The sequence below is a fragment of the Phaseolus vulgaris genome, chromosome 3 (assembly GCF_051622355.1).
Source record: "Phaseolus vulgaris cultivar YP4 chromosome 3, ASM5162235v1, whole genome shotgun sequence".
NCBI lineage: Eukaryota > Viridiplantae > Streptophyta > Magnoliopsida > Fabales > Fabaceae > Phaseolus > Phaseolus vulgaris.
Genome location: NC_143500.1, coordinates 8,721,542 through 8,733,597, shown reverse-complemented (window position 1 = coordinate 8,733,597; position 12,056 = coordinate 8,721,542). Strand labels below are relative to the sequence as shown.

Genomic DNA, 12,056 nt, shown 5'->3' with positions numbered 1-12,056 from the left:
AACGCTCAAGTCAATGAGAATATGAGAAATTATGTGATTAGTAAATGATAGTATTAAGTAAGGATAAATACTTCCAGAGATGATATTTATAGGTCTTGGTAGTTTATATAATATCTCAAGTAAATGATATGATTATTGTATATTTGTGTTGAGTTCTATGAGAATGTTAGTCAGTTACTCTCTAGTGTAAGCGATATACACTATAACTACATGTGGTTGTGTTACGCGTAATAAGTGAATATTAATTGATTTGTGATTGTAATTAGTGAATGTAATTATATTACCAAATAATTAAAAACTATTAAAAATATAAATCTTGGTCAATTATTTTCTCTAAAGGATAATTATCTTAAAAAAAAATAAAGGTAATGAATAAGAAATAAAATATTTATATAAAAGAAAGAAAGAACATCCATATGTTGTAATAAAAATATAAAAATGAAAATAAAAATAACACTTAAAAATGATTATTTTCATAATAAAGGTAAAAAATATAATTTATTCATATTATATAATTTACAAAATATTTTAAGGCTTAGCTTTAGAGTAATTTAACTCTATCTTGAACAGGCAAAATTTGATAAAAAAAATTGTTTGGTTAAGTATCTTATTCTTTCTGAAAATTTGTAACAATGTGTGGCCAAAGAGAAATGAGAATATTCAGGGAATGTTCCTCGTCTCAAGAACTTCATCACAATGTGTTGGATCATGCCCTAATGATGAATGCACTTGTTTTTTTTTTCCCACTTTTTTATTAATATATATATTAAATTTATATTAAAGTGTACCTAAAAAATTATGATATTAAAATTAAATATTGTTGTCAATTATTCAATGACTCAAAAACTTTATTATATTAAGAATATATATAAAAGAAAATTTTAAAGTCTGGAGCAGTAGATAAATGGGAATATTCGCATGTTGTTCCTTATACCATTTCTAGGAGTCATGTAACCTTTATTGTTTTAAATATTTTTAGGGAATTATAAAGGTATTTTTCCGGAGAATTTTTTTTATTGTAAATAATATCCATTTTTCAAATACATTAATTTAATTTTTCTAAAAACGATGTTCTGTATGTTTCTAAAACAAGAGATATAAAACCAAACTTAAAAAAAAGGAAAGACAAATGTATTTTACTCAAATATTTTTAATAAGGCTTTAGAGTATTAAGTAATGTTTTTAATTCAAATTTAATGTATAAAAATATTAGAGATAAAATTTAACTATAAATAATCAGATAGATTTGTTGACAAAAATTAATTATAATGAAACCAGTAAATTTTACATATGTAATAAAAGCATTAAAATGTTTCTCATTTCCTCTCACTTAAAAATATATTTATTATGTTTAGATTTTTCATGTTTTATTTGAATTTTTTTAATATTTAAATTTTAATTATTTAAAGAACATTTGTAAGAGTTTCAAAATAAATAATAATCAGAGATGGAAGTGTGGATATAAAATCTAGTTTGACACATAAATCAGCCCAATCCAACTCCTCGGTGGGTTGGGTGCCAAAAAGAGAACTTTTGTTTCTGGGCAGTTTCTTCCTGCACCCCTACGTTTTTACTGCATCCCCGCATTCTTATGCAAAGACTAAATCACCCTTATTAGTTTTTAAAATTCCAAAAATATTCCTAATCGGCAGTGAGTGGTGTTTTTTTGCAGCGTGAATCCTTACCACCAGTGTGTTTCTTCATCTTCCACCACGGCACCTCCTAACCATTCTCCTTTCAATCTCACACATTTTTTCTTGGTGATATTCACTATTGTTCATGCTTCTACAAATAAAAAAAAATAAACTAAATCATTGCATTCCGGATCCATGAATCCATAAGTCAAAAAAATCATTCCGAATCCAACAATCCCTAATAAAAAAAGATCATTCCGGATTTAGGAATCCATAACACAAAAAAACAATTCCAGATTTAGAAATCCATAATGCAATTTATGCTTCCGAATCCACCAATCCGTAATACAATTTAGGCTTCCAGCTTCAGCAATCCGAAAAACAACAATTTATGATATTTTAACTTTCGAAACACCCTCTCATCTAGAAAACACAATTTAATCAATTCCGGATTCATGAATCCAGAATACATTACCGGATTCCGATATTTGGTAATCCTGAAATCTCTATAACCACCTTGCTGCTTAAAAAAACTTAACTCTTACCTCTACAACCCAAACAACACTTCGACAACGTTGCATACTCCTCCACCTTGCTCCGAACAATTATAAAGACCCTTCACCTTCACAGTAGTTGATATTCAATGATGAAGATGAACAGTGACAATGGAAGTTCAGCACGATGTCCCTTTTCAAATTATAAGTCAATGTTAATTTTGGGATATACAAATTGTGGGGGTGCAGGAAGAAAAACGTGGGGTGCAGGAAGAAGAAGCCTTTTTCTGAATGTTTCTTCCTCCTGTTTCCAGTCAAATTTCTTTCTGCACCCCATGAAATAGTTGAAATGACCATATGTCATATCTAGATCGCTCTCATTCTTAAAAACTCTTACTCTAAAAAAGTTATTCTAAAAAATACATTTTTAGAACGTATTATATATGTTTTAAAAAATTTATTCCAAAATTATTTTTGTAGAAAATGATTTCGAAAAATATATTTATTGAATTCATGAAAATATGTTTCAATTTTTTTTAAAAAAATAATCCAAAAATCATTTGAAAATAAAGATAAAACAGTCCTTTAAGAAATTGATGGAGTGCAGACAGAATTTTGATAAAGTGCAGGAAGAAACATTAAGTTATTTTGACGTAACTCATTAAAATAAATAAAAATATTTTTAAATACAAAAAGATTGATTATTAAAATGTATAAAAAGTTCAAAAACATATTTAGACAATGACGTAATACTACATAAGACATATATAACAGTCTTAAGTTAAATTATTATTAGTCTATTATCAAGGTGAATTGATTAATATAGAATTATTTTAATTCAAATTAGTTATGATAGGGTTTAAAACCTTTTTACATGAACTAAAACAAAATAATTATGACCAAAATAAATAAAAAATTACAAAGACCATAAAGTCAAGCAATAAGTTTTTAAAGACAAATAATAAAATATGACTACATTACAAAAATAAAAATATATTTTTGAAAATATTATTATTATTAAATAGGCTAACCTAGGATACAAACTGGGCCCGAGGAAACGCCTCCGTTACCTTTGGGAGGCCTACGACCCAATAGAAACTGTCTACCTGAGACTGTTCCCGGCCTGTAGGTCCTGACACAAGGTTAGAATTTTAACTCTTCCAAAGTGGTATCTCACTGATGACTCTGGCCTCGAGAAGAAGACCTTCTTTGCCCTCCGTTTTATAACAGTATAAAGTTTGTTTTTTTTTCTAAATTTAATAATTTTTTGAACAAAATCTTTCACTTAATTTCATATGTAAGGTTGATGAGAGTGAAAAGACTTGAGCTTGTGAAATAGTAGAACAAAAATGAGGAAGTCAAGATTTGTACACTATGGATACAAGATGATAAGATGTACATGATTAGTTACTCTACATAAAATTAAACATGATACACCATCCCAACCTCCAAAGATGATGCATGAGGAGCACTAAGTACATAGGAAGGCTCCCTGCTATTTTTCCTTAAGAATTCATACCCAAAATTTATAACCAACTTCTTCAGCATGCTGGACCTTGGTTTCACTCTCATGTAGGACTGTCCTATAATGTAGGCCACTCCAACTTCCCTGGCTTCCATCAGCTCTTTCAACTCCTCCATTGCACTAGTGTCAATTTTTGGACTCTCAGGCACAATAAACCTCACTCTTTTCTTTGGTTTCATCACCTTGTCTGCTTCTGAGGTCTCAGCTAAGTCCACATCAACCTCATCTTTGTCATTCACCAAAAGGGGGTGGCTAGTAGAACAGGTTCCAACAACTGTCATTTTTCCACCCTTTTCAGGCTCATCATTTGAAGAGTTGCATCCACCACTTTCTGCTTGTATGAACTTTGCTATGCTGCACACAAGGTCTTTCTCAAACTCGTTATCATCTTTGTGGACATCATGGTATCCATATCTCACTATGCACCTGTAGATTCTGAAATCTCTTGGACCTACACGACCAACTAGAAACCTTTCCTCAGGTCTAACATGTGGAACTGGCACATGCTTGATGCATAGGAAAACAAGGACCTGGTGGAATGCTGGTAGGTTGGTCACAAAGTGGGAGAAAATAGCGGGAATTCCTGACACTAGCTCAGTGTGCACAAGGCCAATCCCACGTACTCTTGCAAAGCCTAAGCTAGAGCCAAGGCTGAGTAACCAGCTGATTGAAACCTTGTTTTGAACATCAAATTCATACTTTTTGAGAGTGCCGTAGTGCCATATACACATGACAGAAAGAAACACAAATGCCAAAGCAACTGGCACCCATGCTCCTTCAAAGAACTTGATCACAGAAGCTGAGAAGAAGAGAGCCTCAATGGAGCCAAAAAAGAGAACAAACCCAATTGCAAGCAGAACATTCTTGTGCCAGCAGATTACCATAACCAGTGACATCAAACAAGAGGTGACTAGCATCACTGAGACAACTGCCAAACCTGTTGTGCACAGTACAGTCATAAGAAGGTATATGATACGGCTATTATATCACACTCCCCCTAGTTGTGACCCAACAGAAATGTTAGCAACACAATCTCTAACTTCATTATTGACTAAAATTTACTGAAAATCTCAAAATTTTGTAGGTCTCACTTGTTATTTAATGAATCCCACTGTTGCTTTTTTGTAGTTTCCAATGACAGAGTGTTGCTAACACTACTCAAGTAGTAAATGCTACCCTCTTAATTCAGGTGGTTCCTTATAAGTATTGCTTCAATATTAATGTAATAGTGAATTTACCTGATGCATTACCCATAAGCTTTGTGTCTCTGAAACCAATAGTTACAGCCAAACACAAGAGCATCAACAGCCAATTGATCTCAGGTATGTATACTTGTCCATGGATTTTGGATGAAGTGTGAACCACTTTCACTCTAGGGAAGCAACTCAATGCAGAGCATTGCCTGATGATTGAGAAAGTTCCAGTGATGATGGATTGGCTTCCCACAACTGCAGCAAGAATGGCTATCACAAGAACGGGCCATCTCAACTTCTCTGAAACACAAAAACAGTCAAATCTTCCAAGCATTGATGAAATTCACCATCCTTTTCATCTACACCTCCGAAAGACCAAATTATACTGCCTACCTGGAACAGATGCATAAAAGCCAAAGTGATACTCTTGCTCAACATCATGATGTCTAGAAAAATAAGCAGCTTGCCCCATATAAGCGAGAATTAGAGATGGATAAACCAAAGAGGTGAAAGCAATCTGCAGAAATTTGAACATTCATCAGACAAAATACAAAGTATGCATTTGGAAATCTATTTAACTAAAGAACTAGACAAATAATAAAAAATACCAATGTTGAAGATCAATATATTCAAAATAAAGCTCTGCATATTTGTTTCATGTGTACGTTTTGCGAAAAGCAAGAGGAATCTATTCAACATTTATTTTTTGAATGTGCTAATGCTTTGCGTATTTGGAATTGGTTTCGACACATTTTTCCTACTTATGATTTCTCTAATAAGGATGATTTTCTTTCTTTTATTAAGAGTGATGGTAGTCCGTTGGTTAAATTGGTTAAGCTAGCTGTGATAACTTTTTCTATTTGTCTAGTGGGTAATTCGTCTAAAGCTTCAATGAAGAATGATATGTTCGATTTCAATGTGCTCAATTTTTTGGTATTAACCCTCTTACTGGTCAAGTTCTACGTCCTCTTCTTGGTAGATGGTAGTTTCTTTCATCAGGCTGAGTTAAAATTAACACTGATGGGGCTGCTAGGGGTTATCCAAGTCTTGCCGCTTGTGGAAGTATTTTCCGTGGGAGTATGGAAGAGTTTATTGGAGCTTTCTCTGCGTTTCTTGACGTTTTGCTTTGGTTGCTGAATTTTATGGAGTTATATATGCTTTGGAGGAAGCTCAAAAGTTGGGTCTTACTAATGTCTGGCTGGAATGTGACTCTGCCTTGGTTTGTGCTGCGTTTACTGCTAGGACAAATGTTCCTTGGATGCGTCATAATCGATGGAATACTTGTCTTAATTACTGTGGAAAAATCAGGTTTAGGGTTACTCATATTTTTCGTGAAGGGGATGCGTGTGCTAATAAGTTGGCTAATTTAGGATTTATTCATAGAGAATCCTTTCATTGGTATAATAGACTTCCATCTAGCTTGTTATTAGAATTCTTTATTAATAAGTATAGTCTACCTATGTATCGTTTTTGTTAACATATGAGTTTTGGTCTAATCCCCCCATATTTGTGTATTTTTTTTTTTTTTAATAATACTTTTTTTATGTGATGACAAATGATTGTTGTTACTTGAGGTGTCAGCCTATCTGAGATGTCAAGTAGCATAGTGATGCCTAACATGAAAAATTTTTATAAAAAAAAAGAATAATGCCTTTCCCCATAAGCCATCAAATTTTTAACAAGTAACAAGTTAACTTATAAGACGAATAAAAACGTCTATCAAGGAATTGAACGGGGAAATGGACAAGTTCAGGTGGAAAAAATAAATGCAGGAAATATTTGAGGAATAAAGTAAAAAAGTAAGACATGGAAAAGAAGAAAATGATACCTTCTAAAGAAGGACACACTGGTAGACCTAGATTCTTAGCTAAAAAGTCATTCACAAAAATTCACCAACATCTAACAATACCTATAAAATTAGTAACGGCAATGGAAAATGTTTTGAAATACTCAGAAAATATTATATAGCCAAAATTAATTTAAACAAGTAGGAGCTAAAATATCACTATGCTTAGATGCCCCTGTAAATTTCAACTTAAAACCAATCGGTAGTAGATGAAGTTGTCTAACAATACATAAGCCGCACCTCCAAAAATTATGACAGAAGAGGTGAAACTTCCCAACACCTCCTCTTCAGATGTGTGTCTAACCAGGGTAGCAATCACCAAGATGGGTTATAGATGTTAGATTTCACTTTTAAACAGATTGAAATTAAGATATCTGTCTTAAAGGAACATGGGTGACATATGATAGTAGCTAACATTCATTTGTCATGTCAAACAACAGTGATGAGTAACTACTAATTTTGGAGTGGAGTGGAGTGAAAATTTCAAGATGTCAAGCTTCAAATCAATTCATGGTATTCTACTGTTTCCATAGTGAAGCAGATCAACCACCAATCCTATTTCAACAGAAACCAATTGTAAAGTAGCATACCTTGATTGATAGCTGAGAAAAGTGCCCAAGACCAGCAAACATGGCTTCTGATCCTGAAAATTTGAAAGAATGCGTTAGGAAACAAGAAAATTGGCATAAATCTAAGTTAGTCAATCACAAAGCAAACAAATGAACCTGTTATGCACAGCAAAATTCCACCCAGGGCCATCCATCCTCCTCTCCTGGTCTTCCTTAGAAATTGGAAAACATAATATGGAGAGAGTGCTTTGTACACTTGAGGGTTCCAGTAAAAGATGTTGTATACACCAATGGCACTGATGCAGAATAGCCACACACAAACTATGGGAGCAAACAAGAAGCCAACCCTGTTTGTACCATAACGTTGAAGGGCAAACAAGCCTAATAATATGATACATGCACCTGGAACTTCTACATCTGTCATGTTTTACAAGTGCCACTAGTGAGTCATGTGACCTATGTCTCGGATAAAGGAGAATTGTGGCATTGAAGTTCTAAATGCACATAAAAAAAATACTAAATATGTGGTAAGTTAACATAAATCAAGTAATTTCACAAGCTTATAGCAGAACAGCCACTATTTTTATGATCTTATCCTTTCTCTTAAGATCTTTACACATCGACCAATTTTCAAACAGCATCAAATTTTGGGATGGACATGTAAGTCCACTTTAGCCTTGTGGTAGTCCCAATTCCCAATCTAGGAAGCAATCACAATGGAACAAAAGAATTTTCCATTGCCATATAAGATACTTAGAGTGCTGAATCAACAATATCAGACAATCCTCTGTCGACCACTCACATCAGCAGAAATGCTTTCGAAATAGTACCAATATAGCTTGATATTCTAGGAATATTAGAGTGATAATGCAGAAAAGCATAAGATTACAATAGATCTTTGTCAATATGAGAATTTCTTTATCAACATAATTTAAGTTTCAATTAATGTCTAAAATTAATCACTAAAACTTGACTAAATCAAAGCAATTCTCCCCTCTTCCTCATACCTATAAACTCATTAAGTTCTAATAGAAACTTTTGGAGGATGTCAGTAGAGAAAATCCGATCTGATAAGCTTTTTCCATGAACTGGAATAACCTATAGAGCGATTCACTTCAGTTTGCACTGAAACCATAAAAGTTTCTCTAGTCAAAGTCTAGATAGAAGAAAACTATCATTTGCGTTTTCTTAGGCAAGAAGATAAAACGAGAACATAAACACGGAGATAAAATTACTAATGAAGAAGTAATTGAAAGGAGAGAAAATTCAAGTCCCAAATAAATTTCCTTTGATCACTAAGCAAGGATGAACAAAAACATGCCATCACCAAACACAGAAAGTCTTGATAATGAACTTACATCTGTGATGCTCCTTGGACATCGAAAGCTCTAGTCCAGACACAGCCGAGAAAACTGCATTGAAACAAATAACACTATGTAACCAACAGACCCCAAAAGATCATATCCCAAATCAAAACAAAACCAAAGTTGTCATTATCACCAGAAATAGTAGGTTTAAGGACTCCAACACCAATCACCATGCTAGTCCCTAACAAAGCCAGCACCAGCAAAATCCTCTGCAAGACCTTGTGCCTCTCCAACAAGGACTTGAGCCTGGAGGCAAGGCTTCTCTCTGCTGCCACGCCACAGCTATGCTTCTTGTACTCCGATAGCTCCTCATCTGCCAATTGACAATTAGGCAACAAACCAACTTTGGCATGGCGGCACAGCAAAGAGTACAGTGCAAACGTGCCACCTTCACCATTGTCATCAGCTTTCAGCACTATGAACACATACTTCACCAAAGGCACCAATGTAAGAGTCCAGAACACCAAAGACAAAACACCATAAATCTCTTCGTTGGTCTCAGAGTGGCCAATATCTTCAGCAAAGGTGTTCCTGTACACGTAGAGTGGTGAAGTGCTTATCTCTCCATACACAACTCCAAGACTCTGATATGCCAGAGTCAGAACAGTTTTCCATGATTCTTTCCCCTACAAAAAAAACCAACATTCTGGTTCAACACTAACATGGTTCAAATTAACAAAAAAATAATACTAAAAGAAAAACTCTGCACATTTTTTAGCATGCCCAATTCACCTTAGAAGAGTTTTGAAGAATCCCACGTTCCAGATCCATGACACATGCTCTTAGAAATCTTAGCGAACCATTTTAAACATACAAACTGAAAACCATAGGCTTTTTTATAAGACCCAGTTGCTGCAAAAGCTCTCCCTTCCCAGTTAGTAGCACATAGGAAAAAAAATGACATATAAAGGAATTAATATATCTTAAAAAAGTGTGACACCTTGACAGAATAATTCTCAAAAATAAAATAAAGCTGTCTCTATTTTATATTACTTTATTCAACTTTCCAGATCCATCATGGAGTTTCAAACGCATTCAAGGATTCAAGGAGGTCCCAGTTGTGCATGTGTTTTTGAGAATTAGGAAGATACACGCGAAACATCGTTTTGATTATTTTAATACAAGAGTGAAAAAAGTTATCTCAGTTTAACACAAATCCTATACAGCAGTTTAACAGCCATCAATGGCGACAAGTAGGCCTTAGTAAGGAACAAAGCCATCCATAATAGTTAGTGAAAGAAAAATCTTATTTTAACAACTGCATAGCCAAACACATTAAAATTTTTCCATTTTGTAAGCAATTGAGTTGGGTTGATTAAACAACATATTTATTTAGTGAATGAGTTTAATCATTATGTTAATTTATAATTTATATTTAAAGAAATTATTGTAATTATAGGAGTGACAGAAATGAAAACTTTATAATTGTAATAAGTATAAGTTACAGTTTACCACCGAATCACGTTAAATTCTGTTATTTTTCGCTGTTATTTCGTGATTATGTCTCTTGCATTTTTTTTCATCAGTCTTAAGAATTATAATCAGTGTTGAGTCCTAAGATATGTGGCATAGTAGGGAACTTATTTCTGAAACAAGGAATCAAGAGTAGTTGTGAGAAAAAAAGGAAATAAATATTTTCATATAGAAAGAAAGAAATATGCTAGCTGTATATCTCTGCATGGCACACATTTCTTACGTCTAGAAAAAGTATTTCACTAAATTATACAGAGTAATATTATTATTTTAGGATAACATGTATTTTTTACGCTTCCTTTTTTTAGAAGCTTTTCTATAAACTTCTTTAAATAGATAAAATAGAAATATAACATATAAGTTAAAATTAACGTATGTACAAAATAATTTATAAGGAAATTCTCCTATAATTTATCTGAATTACTTTTTTCTTTCATAAAATCATTTGTAAGGAAATTTGTCTGAACATCTATAAGTTATAATACTTAAGTACAAAAAAGACTATTTGTGATGACAAAATTGTTTTTTTCTAAGCATACAATAAAATTACATATCTTAAACTAAGAGAACTAGTAATGAAGCTTGGACAACTTATCTACTCACAATCAAATTCCATCATATATAATAAAATTAATCCAATATTTTTTTGTCTCCTCATATGGCCAATAGAAGTTTCAAATAGTACTGTATTAATTCGATATATTATTAGTAAGCTATTTTTTAAAAGTTAGTTTATGTTTTAATCAGTTTTTTAAATATCTCGTGTCCAACTTTAAGAAAAGTCTCTTAAATATTATTAGTACCGTAATAAAAATGGTGGTAATAAATTGAGTTGTAAAATTTATTAAAAGCAAATAAAAAACTAATTTAATAATATTTTTTGGAAATGCATGTTCTAAAAACTATGTAGTTATTTGTACGGGAGACATTATGAATATTATATTTTTGGGTGTGTTTTTATCTTTTCTTAAAGAGAGACAGAAACCTTGCGTGAGAGAAAGTGACAGAGACACACTAAACCATAGGGTGACAAGATATAGACTTGAAAGAAAGAAATTTTTTAGCTTTTGTGGTGAAGTTGTTGCCTGTGGCTTGGAAAAGTAGTGATGCACAATTTTTTAATTTTTTGAGATTTTTATTAATATGATGTAATTTTATTTTTTAATAATTAAAATTTAAAAAAATATTGAAATGGATAAATCATATCAACATCTTACAACTTAACTATAAAGAGAAGTCGTGCTAAGATAATGACACAACTTCTTATGAAAAAGTAGTGTTAATCTGACACGATTATAGTATTTTTGAACTCATAACACAAATTGAGTATAATCAAATTTTAACTAAAGTCGTATCATGTTGATACAACTTATTCATTTCGATGATTTTTAAATTTTTTACCAATTTTAATTATTAAGAGATAAAATTTTATCAAATTGGTAAAAAACCTCAAATTATTTACCTTTCTTATTATTAAAAACGAGTTAATCAAGTGTATTGAATTCTTAATTCTTAATTATATCTTTTTAACTTCATACACTGATTGTCTATATTGTTTGCTAATTAAAACCTCCTCATACAAAAAATCTAATGGGTTAATACACTTAAACACATTATATATCACAAATAAAATTAATCTTTTAACTTTTGAAAATACACATTTATTTACTTAACAAACAATTCTACAATGTTTAATTCTTATGTTGTCTAAAAAGTCTTTAAACTTTGAACCATTTACAATAATATTATCACAAACAAAATTAATCTTTAACGTAAGACCCAATTCATTTATATTAAAAGATATGAATTTACATTAAATAAAAAAATATCTTTTAAAACAAGTTATAAATAGATTTAAAGTAATTTATTTTTATTTTAAATTTATCTTTCTAAATCTATAAATTTTGAGTTCTCTATGGGCTTAAGAATTAGTTGATAATCCATCTTTTATATAT

General features: G+C 31.9%; 1 protein-coding gene across 1 annotated transcript; it reads right to left on the bottom strand.

The window, feature by feature from the left end:
• Positions 1-3,478: 3,478 nt before the first annotated feature.
• Positions 3,479-9,918, bottom strand: LOC137806477 (potassium transporter 6). The gene is made up of 8 exons (XM_068606615.1): positions 9,361-9,918; positions 8,762-9,254; positions 8,620-8,673; positions 7,418-7,678; positions 7,283-7,335; positions 5,240-5,363; positions 4,892-5,146; positions 3,479-4,590 (listed from the first exon to the last, which is right to left on the bottom strand). The coding sequence occupies exons 1-8, from the start codon at positions 9,397-9,399 to the stop codon at positions 3,551-3,553; spliced, it is 2,319 nt and encodes a 772-aa protein (XP_068462716.1). The 5' UTR covers positions 9,400-9,918; the 3' UTR covers positions 3,479-3,550.
• Positions 9,919-12,056: the final 2,138 nt, after the last annotated feature.

Bases quoted from the DNA above. Each gene is read 5' to 3' on its own strand.
- LOC137806477 (XM_068606615.1), bottom strand. From the start codon at position 9,399: ATGGATCTGGAACGTGGGATTCTTCAAAACTCTTCTAAG. The intron at 7,679-8,619 runs GTAAGTTCATTA...AAAACATGACAG, and splicing joins GTCCAAGGAGCATCACAGAT to ATGTAGAAGTTCCAGGTGCA. The intron at 5,147-5,239 runs GTAGGCAGTATA...TTTGTGTTTCAG, and splicing joins CTTTTATGCATCTGTTCCAG to AGAAGTTGAGATGGCCCGTT.